The sequence below is a fragment of the Macrobrachium nipponense genome, chromosome 1, assembly GCF_015104395.2.
Source record: "Macrobrachium nipponense isolate FS-2020 chromosome 1, ASM1510439v2, whole genome shotgun sequence".
NCBI lineage: Eukaryota > Metazoa > Arthropoda > Malacostraca > Decapoda > Palaemonidae > Macrobrachium > Macrobrachium nipponense.
In genome coordinates, this window is record NC_087200.1 from 172,665,419 (window position 1) to 172,684,593 (window position 19,175).

At 44.0% G+C, this 19,175-nt stretch overlaps 1 protein-coding gene across 2 annotated transcripts in view; it reads left to right on the forward strand.

The window, feature by feature from the left end:
• Nucleotides 1–3,365: 3,365 nt before the first annotated feature.
• The window catches only part of LOC135219839 (neurocan core protein-like), a 28,796-nt gene continuing 12,986 nt past the window's right edge, over nt 3,366–19,175 (forward strand). For both annotated transcript variants that reach the window (XM_064256950.1, XM_064256951.1), the window contains exons 1-2: nt 3,366–3,568; nt 6,869–7,009. In XM_064256950.1, coding sequence (XP_064113020.1) covers nt 3,505–3,568; nt 6,869–7,009 — 205 coding nt within the window. In that variant the 5' untranslated portion in view covers nt 3,366–3,504. The remainder of the gene's footprint in view (nt 3,569–6,868; nt 7,010–19,175) is intronic.

Below are 19,175 nucleotides of genomic sequence, written 5' to 3' on the forward strand. Positions count from 1 at the left end.
ACTGCTATTTTCTGTCCTGTTTTGGCTTGGTAACAATGACCCCGCCCACTTTCGGGGTAAGAGAGGACCCACTTGGCAAAGAGCTTGGTTTGCTTCATGCCTTTAAAAAGAAAGACCATGCTAAGGGTCAGAGGGTGGCCTCCGATCATGTAATCACTGGATAAGTATAATTAAAGCTATTATAAAAATGACATTTCAATTATGGGACTTACCCAGTAATTATATAGCCGATTCCCACATTGAGGGATGGTGGGATGCATAGTAGAAATCTACCTCAAAACACCAACTAGAAAGAGGATAGGAAAAACTTTTGTCAACATTACATAAAAGATGATTGATTCCTTACCTGTAAGAGTGCTGATACAGGAAAGTACTGCCTCTGGATGTCACTCATCTTACCATGTAGAGATGTAGCTGTGAAGCTAGCAAACATCTACTACTTTAGTGGGACCCTTGTGGTGAAGGTAATTTCAATAACCAACAATGGAGAGGTAAATTACCCCTAACCAGGGCTCAATACCAATAAAAACCAGAGAAAAAACACTATGTTACCTATTTCCAAAACATGTTTAAAATAAAATACCACCACCACCCTACCAAAGGATTGGAGGGTACTCAGGCACTTCGCACCTCCAGGCTTCTGAAAAAACATACACCTTATATCAAGGAGAAAAAAGATTTTGGGAAAGGTTGCTTCCTATACTTCCTTTCCCAACATCACACCAGCTGCAAGAAAAGGACCTAAAGTACTACAGTCATCATACACTGTTTCAATATCTCATAGATGAGACCCACACTGATTTACATTTCTAAAATGTTGAATTTAAAATTACTGATATGGACAGATTTCTTTTGAAAGCCAGAGAAGTGGCCACTGCTCTTATCTCATGAGCTTTCACTTTATACAAAGGAAACACATCTTGAACCGACGAGTGAGCCTCCCTGATCACATCTCACAGAAAGAATGCCAGAGCATTCTTAGACAACGGTCTAGATGGTTTCTTGACAGAGCACCACAGACTGCAAGAATCACCACAAATGTCCTTAGTTCTCTGCAAGTAGTATTTTAAAGATCTCACTGGACACAAAGATCTTTCCGTGGATTAGAGGCAGACATGTTCTTGGCCAAAAAACCGAGGGAATATGAACAGATAGCATTCACCTTCAAAAAACCTACACTTTTACCCAAGGCATGCACTTCACTGATCCTCTTTGCCATTGCCAAAGCTATCAGAAAGTTTTTTCTTGTCATGTCTCTTAAAGAGATAGAATGCATAGGTTCAAAGCAAGGACTTCAAAACTAAGTTGAGAAGGTACTGCAGGTGAATCTGTGCCCTTGGAGATGTCAAATGACTTATAAGGTCTAAAATGTCCAGATTAGAGGACAAATCTAATCCTCTGCGATGAAAGACTGACCCCAACATGGCTCTATAGCCTTTAATGTTGGACGTTGAAAGGTTCCTTGCTGATGTTAATATGTAAACACAATTGATGAATTCAACAATGCAAACAGTTACAAACTCTTAACAACAATGAAGAGAAACTGCAGTATCTGGATCAGAAACAGATCTCTTAAAGCATAAAAAGAGACTCGAAATGGAAGACGTAAAAATACAGATACAATACTTTAAACATCAATCCCTCGCCTTTCAATATTGTTTGTAAAATAATCATTATTATATATGTATATTTTCATTATTTATTGCTATGCAGTTTTTTAGGTACGTACTCTTTCATTGTTTAACATCACAGGCCTCCTTGAAGTACTCAACACAAAGTTTTTTTCTAGCATTTGATTTAAACAACAGATTTAAAAGACATCGGAATCCTCTGCTCAGTAATTGTGTAAACATCTCACTGTGCCAAATTAGAATGTGTGAAGTAGGAAAAGTTACTCAAACTGATGAACACATTAAAATAAATGTAAAATTTCTTAAAGCTGTTTCAGGATGTTCACCAAAACCCATATGTTCAGACAATAATGGTTACTGCTTCAGTACGAATAGCAGCCATGTATGCAATGGTATCACATATGATGAAGGGTGTGATGGACCAAATTGTGCTTGTTGTTTCATGGGTAAGTATCTTTATTTTGCATCTGCAATCATTCACTTATTATTAGGCTCAAGCACCAGGAATCTTATAAAGAGCCATTTCCCTTTGGTTCTCGGGTTATAGTTCGTACATTTTCACAAAGTCTTCGTAAGGAGTAAATTTTTCAGTTAAGATTCAGTTCTGGTTATTTTATCCACCACAGTTGCAAGGGAGCATTTATAGAGTAGCATAAGAATAAGCATAAGACCTTGCTTTCTTTCAAAAAATATAAAAAATCTCATTCATACTTAAATATATTGTTAAGATTAACTGTGAATGACTTTCTTGAGACAAAACAAAATTGATAATATGCATGGATGTTCTTCACTGCATTCAGAAGATTTTGTCAAAATGCATGTCGCCTAATGTATTATTAATTCAATTTCTGGGCTCAGCCGTGTCGCTCCGTGAATAATTAAAATTTCTGTAAATTAAATTACATTAATTAATCAACATATGTAAGCATAATGTTCAAAGATTTTACTCGAAATTGACACATTACCTTGCATTACAGACAGAGCAGTCTGTTAAGCATGCTGCACTCTCCACCTTCAAGGTCTGGGTTGGAGGTTTTGGACAGAACGTAGGGGTAGCTAAGCCTTTTTATGCTACCTCAAGATATGGCAGCCTCCCCAGCCGGGAAAGCTGCCGGATACGTTGACCCAAAAGTCGCAGCACAATTATCAATAAATTCAAGATTCAGTTTGGAACAGTCAAGAGGCAGAATTGCCAGACCTTGGTTTGGAAGAAGTCTCACTTGAACAGTGGGAGATGCGTGAAAGATGATGACGGGAACTTGCTATGGCTTAGCTGAACCAGCAGGTTGCCTTGGAAACAATCGCACTTGTTGCAGGGGTGAGTCGCATAAAGAACAGTAGGAGAACTTGATATATTTTTTGCTCAATTGTTTATAAGGCATAGTTTCTTATAATATTTCTAGGATAATGAAAAGTTTTATGAAATTTTTTATGTAATATTGGAAGCACATGCAAAAGAAGATTTATAGTATATAGTACATAATATAATTTTAGGTTTAAACTTCTGGAACAGTATTATGCAGTAGCAGTTGTTACCTATATTTTCTGAAAGTTCCTTGCTTCTTATGTTTTTAACTTGCTCTTTCATATTTATATTGAGTTAACTTTATCGTCATATTATAAAAAAAAACAGTAAGGTCAATACACAGAACCTCTCGTGTTACAACCGAACTAAATTTTTGTATGTCTGGATTTTATGTAAAGTGATAATTCCTTCAAGGACGAGGGCTTAATTGTACAAATATGAATAACTTTAAATGATGATTAACGTTACATAAAGAAATGTTTATCTTCCCTCAAACTCTCAGATTGTACCCCTAATGCCCAGTGCACTGCTAATCAAGGCTATTGCTACAATGGTACGAGTAGCTACATGTGCACAGGTACCATCTACAAACAAGGATGCGGGGAGGCTGCATGTCACTGTTGTATTAATGGTAGGTCACTTCAGTGATGCTTCATTTTCTTTGTAATTGAAATAGCAGTTTCTCATATGTTAAGAATTTCTTATCTTTATTTTTTAAACACTGGAACCATAAAATTTTGGTTAATCAGTTGTATAGTTTTTGTACTTAGGTTCTTTTGATGTCTAAAGTTAGTATAATTACTTTGTTTTTCTACAAAGATTAAGCCTATCATTCTTAAACCATATTGGACACAAATTTCAATGTATTCTATATACAAGTCGATTCTTGCAGTGTATTCCTGAGGGAGTCATGTTAAGTGACCATATTTCACTTGTACACGGTACTTGAATAGTGGTGATTCTAGGGGGGTTCATGGGGGGGCAGCTGCCCTCCCAGATTTTGGCCATGCCCCTGGTTTGCCCCCCACTTTTTTAATGAAATATTATATATAAAATTAATCATTATTGAATATAACATGAGCCACTAACTAGTCACACAAAATTGGGCTGAGTAGTCTCAAGAACGTGAAGCAATGTTCTGTTTTGCTTGTAGGCACTTTGCATCACCTTCTTATGGCAATGCAGACGATGCATTTGTAAAGAGTGGGTTTAGACGATGGAAAAAGGCACAAGGAAAAGATGGGGCCATTGCAAAGCACCTGTGCTCATATATCCACAAGTCCTCCTATACTACAAGGATTGACTACCAACACAATAAAACTGATAAAACATCCATTAAACAGAGTATAAGTGAGGGCTATCAGAAGAAAGCCCATGAAAATCGTCATTACATAAAAACTCTTGGTAAGATTATACTCCTGACAGTAACACAAAATATAACACAACAGGGAACGATGAACAAAATCCAGGAAATATTCGTAAACTTCTTAGATTCATTGCCAAACATGATCCTGTTATAGCTGAACGCGTCAAAATTGGTCCAAAAAATGAGAAGTTCACCAGTTCTGCAATACAAAATGAGATGATTGATACATTTGCATCAATTGTGAGGGAAGAAATAGCTGAATACATAAATTCCTGCCATTAATTTTCTGTTCAAGCCGTTGAAGCCAAGGATGTGAGCAAAACTGAGCAATTAGCACTAGTAGTACGATTTTATGATGAAATCTCACACTGTATTCAGGAATGTTTTATTTCCTTCACTCCCATGTCTTCATTGGATGTTGGCTTGGGATTTGATGGAGCATCAGCCATGAGTGGAGGAATTAGTGGCGTTCAGAAACGTATAAAAGAGAAAGCACCTTTTGCTTATTATGTTCATTGTTATGGCCATAAGCTCAATTTGGTTTTGACAAGTGTTGCAAAGAATGTACCACAAGCATCTGAATTTTTCAGTCTTCTTTAAGAAGTCTATATCTTTGTTAGTAATGCAGTTGTTCATGAGAAGTTCCTTTCTATACAGCGGGAAATGTTTCCTGAAGAACAGATTCGAGAACAACATCTGTGATACTCGCTGGTGGTGTCGGGCTACCTCCTGTGAAAATGCTTTATTATGTCTGGAATGCATTATAAGACTTTTGAAGGAGACTTCTGCAGATGATACTGGAGCTCGAACTGTATCTGCTAGAGGTTTACTTGCTCAGATGGGTGCAGAATTTGTTTGTTTATTGCAGTTTTTCTCTGAAATTCTGGGAAAAATAAATAAAGTATCTCAGCAGCTACAGGACAAACAGGCAGACCTTGGAAAAGCAGCTAAACTTATTTCTTGTCTTCGTAAAGATTTAGCTGATGTAAGAAACTCCAACTTAATTGAGAATTGTTCTAATAGGGCTGACAAACTCTGTAAAAAATGTGCCATTTCACCAACAGTGACAAGAAAACGTTCAAGAAAACCTCGACAGCTCCGTGATTTTATCATACTGGAAACAACTGGCCAGAGAGTTGGGGAGCCAAGTCATGCACAACACGTCACAATCTTGTATGAAGTACTAGACTGTTTAAATAGTAAATTAGATCGTCGTTTTTCAAAAGATTCATGTGTGATCTTCTGTGGCATTTCAGCTCTGTCCTGAAGGACAGCCGTTCTTACATGAGGATGACTTGAAGTCATTTGCTTTATATTCAGTTAAACAAAGTGATTTAAAACTCGAGCTACCTTTTGTCAAGAAATTGCTCCAGAAAGAACCTCAGCCACCTACATCACTGGTGGAGTTTTTGTCATTTATTCATCCATATAAATCTGCCTTTGATTGCTTATACAGGTTACTATTGATAGCTGTAACACTTCCTTTTACTAGTGCTTCTTGTGAAAGAAGTTTTTTCCAAAATGAAAATAGTAAAAACATTTCTTAGAAATTCAATGACTAGTGAGAGACTAAGTAACACTGCATTATTATCAATTGAAAATAAACGGGCTGAGAGTATTGACTTAGATAGTTTTGTAGATGAGTTTGACAGCCGACAATGGTAATCTTATAATCAAATTGCACTTAACATTTTGAAAATTATCCCGACATGGTCCGTATCTGTTTGTGTTCAAATGTGTATTATAAAAACTTACCATTCTTTAATAATTGCATATTGTTATGAATTGTATATAGTTTTGAATGTCGAAACAACATTTTGAGAATTTTCATGATAAGCCTCATATCTGTCTGTTCATTTCATTAATTAATACCTTTCCTTACTTTTTTCAAATGTGCATTATACAAACTTGTCATTCTTTAATAATTGCATATAGTTTTGAATGTGAAACCAGCATTTTCAGAATGGTCATGACATGGTCCATATCTGTCTGTTCATTTCATTAGTTAACACCTTTCTTTAAGTTGTGCAAATGTGTATTACACAAACTTGACATTCTTTAATAATTTGCATATTGGTTGGGATCGTATATAGTTTTGAATGTCAAACTGAACCTTTTCAAAATTGTCATGACATGCCCCATGTATATCTGTTCATTTCATATAGTTACTACCACTCTTTATGTGGTTCAAATGTGTATTACATTTATACATACTATCCATTCTTCAATGTTTGCGTATTGTTTGGAACTGTATATAGTTTTGAATGTTAAATTTTCATATCATGTAAGTCAGGTAAAATATCAGATGGATGCTTTACAGTTGTTTTGCTTAGGAATTAAACAAAATTATATATGAACCTTTACTTTTAGTCAAATTCATTCTTCCATGAGTTTCAAATGTTTCCAAAATTGTAATTATTTTTACAGTCACCTTTCCTATGATGCCCACCCAACAATCATCTTTGCCCCTCCACTTTTTGAGGGGTAGAATCGCCACTGTACTTGAAATGTTTAGCATTTACTTCTGTGTATGAGTAGTGCTTAAACTGCTGTTGACCTTTTTAGATGCTTCCCTCTGTGTTCTATTACCTGATTGTGAGAACAGTGGTGGATCTTGCATGAAACCTGCAAACTGGAGTAGCTGTGTTGGTGCAATTGACTCAACTGACTGCTTTGGAGATGACTGTGCCTGTTGCCATCCAACAGGTAAGCTTCCAAAGGAAGATCATGTAAATGCAAACTTCCAAAGGAAGGATACAATCAATTAATGTCCTGTACTTCATGATAAAGTGTTCTTTATAGAGATGATCCTCAGTTCTGATACGTTTACCTGTCTATCTGGCCAGTATCATAGATGTTTAATGTAGGTTCAACGGTATTACTCAGATATAAGGAGAGAACTTTATTGTAAAAGATATCTCTTACTTGTATCACAATTAGAATCTACATTGTGGACAGAACTTTAAGGCTACAAAATATCTATGAATTTCAAGTTTTAAATGTTTACCATTCTGTTTTTTAATATGTAAACACAATTGATGAACTCAACAATGCAAACAGTTACAAACTCTCTACAACAATGAAGAGAAAATGCAGTACCTGGATCACAAACATATCTCTTAAAGTATAGAAAGGCTTAAAATAGAAGATTTAAAACTACAATTACATAACAGCCGTCCAAAAGATAAACTTCAGCCAGTAGTTTTTGCTGTGAGGATAGAATACAAAATAGCCAAATTCCCTGAAATATCTAGCCTCACCTTTCTATATTGCCTATAAAATATAATCAATATTATATATGAATATTTTCATTATTTATCATTTTGCAGTTTTTTAGGTACTCTTTCATTGTTTAACATCACAGGCCTCCTTGGAGTACGCAACACAAAATTTTTTCTAGCATTTGATTTAAACAACAGATTTAAAAGACATCAGAATCCTGGACTGAGTGATTGTGTAAACATCCACTGGGAGTTGTGTTCTCACTGTGCCAAATTAGAATGTGTGTATTATGCTTTCTTGGCGAGCCTTGAAATCAGCGATACAAAAAAAATCTATATGTATATTTATTTATATGTATACCAATTATAATAAGGTCATGAAAAAAAGCGTCGAAAAAAATTTAAATAAAGTTGAAGTGTAGAGAGGGATGAATTTAGATTAGTTATTTTTAACATGTTGGAACAATATAAATAATACATTACATATAATCGTTACCTGTTAAAAATATTAAGACAAGGCAGTTTTCTTTAAGAGCTGAGACATCTAATCACTCTGTTCACAAATGAATTAATGACCTGACAGGTCTTGAGAACAGATGAAGGTTTCTCTAATATCTCTGACAAGGCTAAGATTGTTCTGCTGCAGATGAGATTGATACAAACTTGAAAGACTCCAATCAAGTAGGCAGACCCAAGAGGATCTAAAAGATCTCATCCAAGTTAAAAGACTTTTTAGGTAGTTCAACTGTAGGAATGATTGAGGACAGTACAGGTCTCACTCCTGAGGTATCATTCAAAAGAATCCATTTTGACATATTAGATAGATTTCTCTCTGAGATGCGTAGACAGAGGCCGTCAACTCTGAAGTAGTAACCGAGTTGATCGACCTACTCAATCTACACTTTGCCTCAAACTCTGCCTTTACCATGGCATCCGGAATTCTGGGTAAGCGTTCACTAAACTGTGTGGAGGCACACTCTGGATCGAGTTTGCTCACTGTGAACGTTTCCGAAGCGCCCAACCAGCACTCCAAATCTCCAGGAAAGAGCAGAGAGGTAGGCTCTGTCTCTCGAAGCTGAGGCAGTGGCTTCTCCTCCATTCTGGCCTGCAGAGTTAATTCCGCGATCTTAGATGTACAAGGGGTTGGGATGTTATACCCCACCACGAACATGGTGTAGCAACCTTTGTGCGGCGTCAACTAGTGTTGACGCAATTCCATTCCGAAAGGGTGCGGACACATGCCGACTGTGCTTGATCTCTAGGATAGATCACAGTCTCCTTTGGGACCCTGTCTACCCTGACAAACGCTTCCTCGGCTAATCGGGCGTAGCCTAGGAAGGGAAATTGGAGGTCCGCCGGGAAGAACTCGTAATCTTCCACGGGACGGGGTCCGCAGCCTTCAATTGTCAGCATGCCATCCGAAAAGGGAGCATGCAGCGCCAGCCACCATGGGTTGTTGTCCTCGAATGGCGGGAGCTTAGATGCATCCGGCACAATAAAGGACTGCTGTGTGCCCCCGGACTGAATAAGTCTGGCCAGCAAGCTCTCCTGAGTCTGAAGTCTCTGAGCCAGAGACAGAATGGACTGCCCTGATGTCTCTAAACCCGAGGCGAGCTGAGAGGACATCGATTGGAATCTCGAGTCCACAATACTCCCCATCTTCTCCATGAGAAGATTAGCAAAGGCGTCAGGGCCGAAGCCGGACTCCGCCAGTCTGGCTTTAGAACCCCTTAGCTCTCGACCCCTTAGGTGGGGGAGTAGCTTTTGCCAAGGTAGCCAAAGGCTTGGGGGCCAATGACGACCTGGTGGAGTCCGCCGGAGAAGGTTTAGCTGGTCTGGCAGCCTTCGGCAAGAGACTTCTTTTTCAGAGTTTTCACCTTGGGGATCACAGAACCAGACCTATCCCCAAGGATTCTGGACTTCGAAAAGCCCTGAAAGGAAGAGGAAGAAGAAGTAGATGGACTACAAGCAATAGTTTTAAAACTAAAACCACCTGCCTTACTTATTTCCCTACCTTCTTCCTGAGAGTCTATGGTCATCGGCTCGCGATGCAGACTGATGGCTGCTACTTCCTCCGTCACCTCCTCACACAAGCCCTCTTGGTTTTCCGTGGGGATCTCGGTCTCTATAAACGGATCCTCTCGATGAAAGGGGCCGCCACTTCCTTAGCTACTGCTGCCGAAGACCTTGCATTAGGATAAAGGAGAGAACACATCTCCTCCGACAGCACGTAGGGGCATCCAGCGGCAACATTCCTCCCAATAACCGCCCACCCAGACCTTAAGGTTTGCCAGTGAGGAGGCCTTGAGCGCCAGAGGGGTCTGTAAGAGAAGACGAAATCAGATCCTCCAATGGCAGAACTATGACCAAAAATCAAAACATTACTGAGATGTGGATGGTAACTACCGACTCATTAGTCACGTTCTCCATTAAAGTGAAACACACTTTACAGCCATCAGGATGCCAGACTAGGATGTCGTCAACCTGCACCGTACAGCTGGCATGAGATCGGCAGACCTCATGCCCACATGGTTGCTGGAGAACGGCTGAACATCCCAACTCGAGACAGCGTACCATCTGTAAGTTGGAATTGATACATGAGTATTGTCAAAATAGTTCCGCCAAAGATAATTCCGGCAGTATATGTACATTTAGACTAGTTCTACCAAACTAGCTAAAGGAAATATCAACTCTTAAATAAGATTTTACTTAACATTAACGCTCTGAATGTCTCCGCCTGTTCCGGAATCCATAATCTCCTTAGCGCAATAGCTATGATCGGCGGGGTTGGCCTGATACGGGCAGAACAGGGAAACAAGGTAAAATCTAAGCCTGAGTCTGAACACACTGGAGTAGAGTAGCAATTCCAAGTCAATTGGAAACGCATTCTCTAAGCCAAGTTCCAACCCCCCCCAGAGTGGGGAAGCAGCAATAACACCAGAGAATACGGAAAACAGAGCAGCGGGAACAGCGCAACTAAGAACTCCTGCGTATAACATCCTGGCGAGTGTGATGGTAGACCACACCTCGCCTGAATAACACAGGCCCAGAGAATACCAACAGAGACTACATAATCTTCTAATCCTTAACCTCCTCCGACTAATCCCCTGGAACAGTGCTCGACGCTCTAGCTGCTGTTCCCTGGTAGGGTTACTAGGACAGCGAGCTAACGTAGCACCGCCGGACCAAGTCTGGAACGGAAGGAAGAGCCCGGAGGAGAAAGGTAAACTAGTAATCGCCTGGCAACAGCGACCGGTCAGGTGATTGTCACCCTCCAAGAAGCCGTAAATAGCCTACAACTAAAGGGGGCAGAAGACGGCAGGCCAACTGACACCCTAAAGGAGGTAATAACCAAAGCTATACTTAACAAAAAGTATTGATAAGGAATTATTGGAAGTACCGACGAATAAAGGCAAGCCCATCTCCAATCCTAGCCCAACCCTCCAAAATCAGATACCCCGATCTGGTCAGGTAGCCTAGGATGGCGCCTACTAGTTCGTCACAAAAGAGGACACTCTAGAGCCTAACCTAACCCTCCAAAATCGAATATATCGACCTGGTCAGGTAAGATAGGCCTAGCACCTACATTATGTAACAAGAGAGGAACTCTCTAGTAAAGGATCACCCTCCAAAACTAAAATGTTAGTCTAGTCAGGTTAGCCAGGACTAGTACCAACTAGGATAGCGAGAAGTACTCTCAACTGCCTAGCCTACCTTCCAAAACCTAGCCTAGATCTGGACAGGTAGGCTAGTATAAGTAAAAATGACGCTCAAGGATAGGTAAATATTCGTGTAGGACTTCCAAACCCCATCAAAATACAATTAGCAATATAATATTATAATATAATAAAATAAATAATATCACCTACACAACATGCATGAGCACCGCGAATGAATGAGAATTTCATTACCTCCCAGAACAAAAAATGGCGTACCGCTAGGCTAGCCTAGGTCGCCTCAAACACAATACTCGCGCATGTTGTAGGAATGAAATTTACCATTGCACTCTCGTGAGGGAACCAAATCGCTCCTGAAGGACTGATGATGAAAGAGGGAAACCCCCTAATTAGGCTAATAAATGTAAAGGTTCAAACCGTGATACACCAACCTATCGAAACCCATCAGGAGCGAAATGGTAAAATTTCACGACAACAGTAACATATACTTTGATGAGCAAAAAGGAGTAAAAAAAATTATATACTACAATAAAAATTTGAAAAGACCAGGTACGCGGTCAACAATGCATTTTAAATGGCCGACTCGAGAAACAAAATGCTCGCTCCCAAGCAACGCTTCATTATAAACAACACCATATTTGATGCATAGTTGCACAAATGCGTTCAAAGTCAACAAACTTTATACTCAACTTAGAAGAGATGCTTCATGCAGGTCTGAAGACATGATGGCTTCGAAAATTCACAAATATTATTAGCAAAAAAACAAACTTGTCAACGTTAATGAGTGCTAAGAAGGAATGAAGATTCTTGGCAGAAGTAGTAGTGGCAAGAGGAAGGTGGCCGTGTAGCGGCACCTCTCTGGCGAGGGATTTTGAGAGAAGAGAGAGCTAATTGGCATTCCATATGGCTCTTTTCTCTGGTATATTTACCATTTATTTATACCTAAAAATGAGTGCTATAAGGACATTTCACTGGGCAAAACAGGTCAATCCCAGAAAAGGGATTTTGATGAAGGAAAAATCTATTTCTGGGGGAAGACCTGTGTTGCCCGGTGAAATGGTCCTGTAACAGACATTTCTAGGTATAAATAATGTTAAATATACCAGAGAAAAAAACTAAATGGAATGCTGAAGTTACTACCCTCAGCTCGAACACTATAGGGCGTCGGTATAAGCACTGGGACGAGTGGAGGCCACTATCACAGGTCTTCTGCCAATTAGAAGATTCCCTTCAAAGTCCCTCTCTAGGCAAGTGCCGTTACAAGTACTACTAAATCTACCTTCCGCTCGCTACTACAACAACCCACGCCCGGTGGCTTTATTCCTGGATTACACACCCAAGCTTGGGCTGGCTACAGGGTGGGGACCAGGAAAAGAAAGAGGAATGGGTTCACCGGGCAACACAAGTCTTCCCCCAGAAATAGATTTTTCCTTCGTCAAAATCCCTTTTCTGGGTTTGACCTGTGTCGCCCGGTGAAATAGTATCAGATAATGGCCATACAACCTTGGAAGATACAAATCAAAAGATATTAGGAACAATAAAACTTAATGTTCTCTTAAAATTAAATTTAATAACCAACGTAAAGAAACAAGCAAACTTAGCTGTATTTTTAAAATTAAATTTTAATAACTAATACGAAAGTAATTAATACAATGGTATGATAAGTGGAACCAATATGACCAGATACATACAAGTATGTAGAATAACAGGCAAGGCATACAAAAAGGGAGCCATATACACTACGTACAAGTCCACTCAATTCGCCTCAGGCCTGGTCCATCTGATCTAGTGGGCCAAGTGTTCTTCATGGCCTAGGCTTGCTTAGATCCTTATCAGAATTTTTTTTCTTGGCCAGCGAGCGACAAGTAGTACCCCAGCTACTGGTTGCCCGCCAGCATCCATCTGGTTTAGTGGGCCAAGTGTTCTTCAAAGCCTAGGCTTGTTTAGGTCCTTATCGGAGTTGTTTTCTGGGCCAGAGAGCAACCAGTAGTCCCCCGGCTACTGGTTGGCCCCCAGCGTCCGTTTGGTCTAGTGGGCCAAGTGTTCTTCAAGTCCTAGGCTTGTTTGGGTCCTTTTCGGATTCTTATTCTGGGCCAGAGAGCAACCAGTAGTCCCCCGGCTACTGGTTGCCCCCAGCATCTGTCTGGTCTAGTGGGCCAATTGTTATGCAAGGCCTAAGCTTTTTTAGGTACTTTATTAGAGTTGTTTTCTGGGCCAGTGAGCAACTAGTAGTCCCCCGGCTACTGGTTGCCCCCCAGCGTCTGTCTGGTCTAGTAGGCGAAGTGTTTTTCAAGGCCTAGGCTTGCTTAGGTCTTTATTGGAGTTGTCTTCTGGGCCAGTGAGCAACCAGTAGTCCCCTGGCTACTGGTTGTCCCCCCGCGTCCATTTGGTTTATTAGGCCAAGTGTTCTTCAAGGCCAAGGCTTTTTTAGGTCCTTGGGCTTGGGAGTTGTCTCTGGTTGGCCGGCGCGAGCAAGCAACCCAGTAGTCCCCCGGCTTACTGGTGCACCCGGCGTCCATCTGGTTTATTTAGGCAAGTGTTCTTCAAGGCCCATAGGCTTGTTTAGGTCCTTATCGGGAGTTGTCTTCTGGCCAGCGAGCAAACAGCTAGTCGACGGCTTTACTGGTTGCCCCCCGGGCATCTATCTGGTTTATTATTGGCCAAGTGTTCTTCAAGGCCTAGGCTTGTTTGGTTTAGGTCCTTATCGGAGTGTTTCTAGGTGGCCCCCCCAGCGAGCACAGTAGCCACGGTTTCTACTGGTTGCCCCCCGGCATCTATCTGGTTTATTAGGCCAAGTGTTCTTCAAGGCCTAGGCTTGTTTAGGTCCTTATCGGAGTTGTCTTCTGGGCCAGTGAGCAACCAGTAGTCCCCCGGCTACTGGTTGCCCCCGTTTGGCATCCGGTTCTGGGACTATATTAGGCCCCCAGTGTTTCTTCAACGGCTAGGCTTGTTTAGGTCCTTATTGGAGTTGTTTTCTGAGCCAGTGAGCAACCAGTAGTCTCCCGGTTACTGGTGGCCCCCCGGCATCCATCTGGTCCATTAGGCCAAGTGTTCTTCAAGGCTAGGCTTGTTTAGGTCCTTATCGGAGTTGTTTTCTGAGCCAGTGAGCAACCAGTAATCCCCCGGACACTGGTTGCCCCCAGCATCCATCTGGTCTATTAGGCCAAGTGTTCTTCAATGCCTAGGCTTGTTTAGGTCCTTATCGGAGTTGTTTTCTGGGCCAGTGAGCAACAAGTAGTCCCCCAGCGACTGGTTGCCCCCGGCTTCCGTCTGGTCTATTAGGCCAAGTGTTCTTCAAGGCCTAGGCTTGTTTAGGTTCTTATCGGGGTTGTTTTCTGGGCCAGTGAGCAACCAGTAGTCCCCCGGCTACTGGTTGGCCCCCGGCGTCCGACTGGTTTATTTAGCCAAGTGTTCTTCAAGGCCTAGGCTTGTTTAGGTCCTTATCGGAGTTGTTTTCTGGGCCAGTGAGCAACCAGTAGTCCCCCGGCAACTGGTTGCCCCCCGGCGTCCGTCTGGTTCATTAGGCCAAGTGTTCTTCAAGGCCAAGGCTTATTTAGGTCCATATCAGAGTTGTCTTCTGGGCCAGCAAGCAACCAGTAGTCCCCCGGCTACTGGTTGCCTACCGGCATCTGTCTGGTTTATTAGGCCAAGTGTTCTTCAAGACCTAGGCTTGTTTAGGTCCTTATCGGAGTTGTTTTCTTGGCCAGTGAACAACCAGTAGTCCCCCGGCAACTGGTTGCACCCCGGCCTCCGTCTGGTTTATTAGGCCAAGTGTTCTTCAAGACCTAGGCTTGTTAAGGTCCTTATCGGAGTTGTTTTCTGGGCCAGTAAGCAACCGGTAGTCCCCTGGCTACTGGTTGCCCCCCGCCGTCCGTCTGGTTTATTAGGCGAAGCGTTTTTCAAGGACTAGGCTTGTGTAGGTTCTTATCGGAGTTGTTTTCCGGGCCAGTGAGCGGTTAACCAGCAGTCCCCTGGCTACTGGTTGCCCCCTAGCGTCCATCTGATATAGTGGGCCAAGTGTTTTGCAAAGCAGTCTTATTGAGGTCCTTATCGGAGTTGTTTTCTGGGCCAGCGAGCAACCGGTAGTCCCCCGGCTACCGGTTGCCCCCTTAAAGTCCATCTGATATCTTGGGCCCAGTTGTTTTGCAAGGCCTATTTTGGTTGAGGTTCCTTATCGGAGTTGTTTTCTGGGCCAGCCGAGCAACGGGTAGGTCCCCCCGCTACCGGTTGCCCCCTAGCGTCCATCTGATATAGTGGGGCCAAGGTGTTTTTGCCAGGCCTTATTCTTGTTGAGGTCCTTATCGGATTGTTTTTCCTGGGCCACCGGGGGAAGCAACTGGGTAGTCCCCTGGCACCGTTTTGCCACCTTACCGTCCGTTTGATGAGTGGGCCAAGTGTTTTTGCGAGGCCTAGTCTTGTTGAGGTCCTTATCGGAGTTGTTTTCTGGGCCACCGAGCAACTGGTAGTCCCCTGGCTACCGGTTGCCCCCTTACCGTCCGTTTGATATAGTGGGCCAAGTGTTTTGCGAGGCCTAGTCTTGTTGAGGTCCTTATCGGAGTTGTTTTCTGGGCCACCGAGCAACTGGTAGTCCCCCGGCTACCGGTTGCCCCCTAGCGTCCATCTGATATAGTGGGCCAAGTGTTTTGCAAGGCCTAGTCTTGTAGAGGTCCTTATCAGAGTTGTTTTCTGGTCGAGCGAGCAACCATTAGTCCCACGCCTACCGGTTGCTCCTCGCTGACCCTTAGCGTCCGGCCCCATCTGATATATAAGTGGGTTTTCCAAGTCTTTTGCAAGGCCTAGTCTTGTTGAGGATCCTTAATCGGCCGTTGTTTTGTTTTTCTGGACATCCGATCAACCGGTATGTCCCCAGGCATACCGGCCGTTGCCCCCTAGCGTCCGTACTCCTTGATATAGTGGGCCAGTGTTTTGCAAGGCCTAGTCTTGTTGAGGTCCTTATTGGTGTTGTTTTCTAGGCCAGCGAGCTACCGGTAGTCCCCAGGCTACCGGTTGCCCCCTAGCGTCTGTCTGATATAGTGGGCCAAGTCTTGTTGAGGTCCTTATCGGTGTTGTTTTCTCGGCCAGCGAGCATCTGGTAGTCCCCCGGCTACCGGTTGCCCCCTAGCGTCCGTCTGATATAGTGGGCCAAGTCTTTTGCAAGGCCTAGTCTTGTTGAGGTCCTTATCGGTGTTGTTTTCTCGGCCAGCGAGCATCTGGTAGTCCCCCGGCTACCGGTTGCCCCCTAGCGTCCGTCTGATATAGTGGGCCAAGTCTTGTTGAGGTCCTTATCGGTGTTGTTTTCTCGGCCAGTGAGCATCTGGTAGTCCCCCGGCTACCGGTTGCCCCCTAGCGTCCGTCTGATATAGTGGGCCAAGTCTTTTGCAAGGCCTAGTCTTGTTGAGGTCCTTATCGGTGTTGTTTTCTCGGCCAGCGAGCATCTGGTAGTCCCCCGGCTACCGGTTGCCCCCTAGCGTCCGTCTGATATAGTGGGCCAAGTCTTTTGCAAGGCCTAGTCTTGTTGAGGTCCTTATCGGCGTTGTTTTCTGGGCCAGCGAGCATCTGGTAGTCCCCCGGCTACCGGTTTGCCGCCCCTAGCGTGTCCAATCTGATATAGTGGACCAACGGTCTTTTGGAAGGCCTAGTCCCCTTGTTGAGGTTCCTTAATCGGTGTTGTTTTCTCGGCCAGCGGCATCTGGTAGTCCCCCCGGCCTACCAGTTGCCCCGAGCTCCCGTCTGATATAGTGGGCCAGCTTTTAGCAAGGCCCTAGTCTTGTCTGAGGTCCCTTATCGGTGTTGTTTTCCCTCGGCAGCGAGCATCTGTTGTCCCCGGCTACCAGTTGCTCCCTAAGCGTCCATCGTGATTATATGGGCCAAATCTTTTGCAAGCCTAGTCTTGTTGTGGGTCCTTAACGGTCGGTTGTTGTTTTCTTGGAAAGCCCGAGCATCTGGTTAGTCCCCCACCTGGCTAACCGGTTTGCCCCCTAGCGTCAGTCCGATATAGTTGGGCCAAGTCTTTTTGCAAGGCCTAGTCTTGTTGAGGTCCTTATCGGTGTTGTTTTCTCGGCCAGCGAGCATCTGGTAGTCCCCCGGCTACCGGTTGCCCCCTAGCGTCCGTCTGATATAGTGGGCCAAGTCTTTTGCAAGGCCTAGTCTTGTTGAGGTCCTTATCGGTGTTGTTTTCTCGGCCAGCGAGCATCTGGTAGTCCCCCGGCTACCGGTTGCCCCCTAGCGTCCCTGTCTAGTATAGTGGGCCAAGTCTTTTGGCAAGGCCGAGTCTTGTGAGGTCCTTATCGGTTGTTGTTTTCCCCCTTCGACCACACGACATCTTGGTATTCCCCCGCTACCATTGCCGCCCTGAGTCAGTCGAATATAGTGGGCCAAGTCCCTTTTGGCAAGGCCTAGTCCTTGTTGAAGGTCCTTATCGGTGTTTTTTTTGTTTCTTCGGCCAGCGAGCAATCTGGTAGTCCCCCGGTACCAGTTGCCCCTAGAGTTTCAGTCCCCGATATAGTGGGCCAAGTCCCTTTGGCAAGCCTAGTCTGTTGAACGGTCCGTATCGGTGGGTGTTTTCTTCGGCCAAGCGAGGCATCTTTGGTAGTCCCCGGCCTAACAGTTGCCCCTAGCGTCCGTTTCTGATTTAAGTGGGGCCAAGGTTCCTTTTGCAAGGCCTAGTTTGTTGAGGTCACTTATAGGTGTTTTTTTCTCGGCCAGCGAGCATCTGGTCGTCCCACGGTACCCCCGGTTGTCCCCTAGAGGTCCGTCCCTGATATAGTGGGCCAAGTCTTTGCAAGGCCTAGTCTTGTTGAGGTCCTTATCGGTGTAGTTTTCTCGGGCCAAGCGAGCATCTTTTGGTAAGGCCCCCGGCTACCAGTTGCCCCCTTAGCGTTCGTTGAATATAGTGGGCCAAGTCTTTGGCAAGGCCTTAGTCTTGCTTGAGCGTCCTTATCGGTTTTGTTGTTTTCTCGGCCAGCGAGCATCTGGTAGTCCCCCGGCTACCAGTTGCCCCCTAGCGTCCGTCTGATATAGTGGGCCAAGTCTTTTGCAAGGCCTAGTCTTGTTGAGGGTCCCTTATCGGTTGTTGTTTTTCTCAGTGGAGCCATCTGGTTAGTCCCCCGGATACCGGTTGGCCCCCTTAGCGTCCCCCAGGTCCGATATAGTGGGGCCAAGTCTTTTGGCAAGGCCTAGTTCTGTTGAGCGTTTCCTTACGGTGGGTTGTTTTCTCGGCCAGCGAGCATCTGGAAAGTCCCCGGCTCACAGTTGGGCCCCCTAGATTCCGTCTGAATCATAGTGGGCCAAGTCTTTTTGCAAGGCCTAGTTTGTTGAGGTCCTTATTTCGGTGGTGTTTTTCTCGGCCACCAGCTCTGGAGTCCCCGGCTTACGCAGTTTTGCCCGCTAGTGTCCAGGTCCTGATTGTGGGCGTATTGCAAGGCCTAGTCTTGGTTGAGGTCCTTATTCCCCGGTGTTTGTTTTCTCGGCTCAGCGAGCATCTGGTAGTCCCGGACTACGGCAAGTTTTGCCCCTAGGCGTCCGTCTGATATGTGGGCCAAGTCTTTTGGGCCAAGGCCTAGTTTCTTGTTGAGGTCCTAATCGGTAAGTTGTTTTCTCGCCAGCGAGCATCTGGTAGTCCCCGGCTACAGTTGCACCCTTAGCGTCCGGTCTGATATAGTGGGCCCAAGTGCTTTTGCAAGGCCTAGTGGCGCAAGTCCTTTTGCAGGCCTAGTCCTTGAATGAGGTCTTATGAGGTGTTGTTTCTCGGCCAGCGAGCATCTGGTAGTCCCCCGGCTACCGGTTGCCCCCTAGCGTCCGTCTGATATAGTGGGCCAAGTCTTTTGCAAGGCCTAGTCTTGTTGAGGTCCTTATCGGTGTTGTTTTCTGCGAGCAGCGAGCATCTGTAGTCCCCCGGCTAACCAGTTGCCCCCTAAGGGTCCGTCTGATATAAGTAGGGACCAAAGTCTTTTGCAAAGGCCTAGTCTTGTTGAG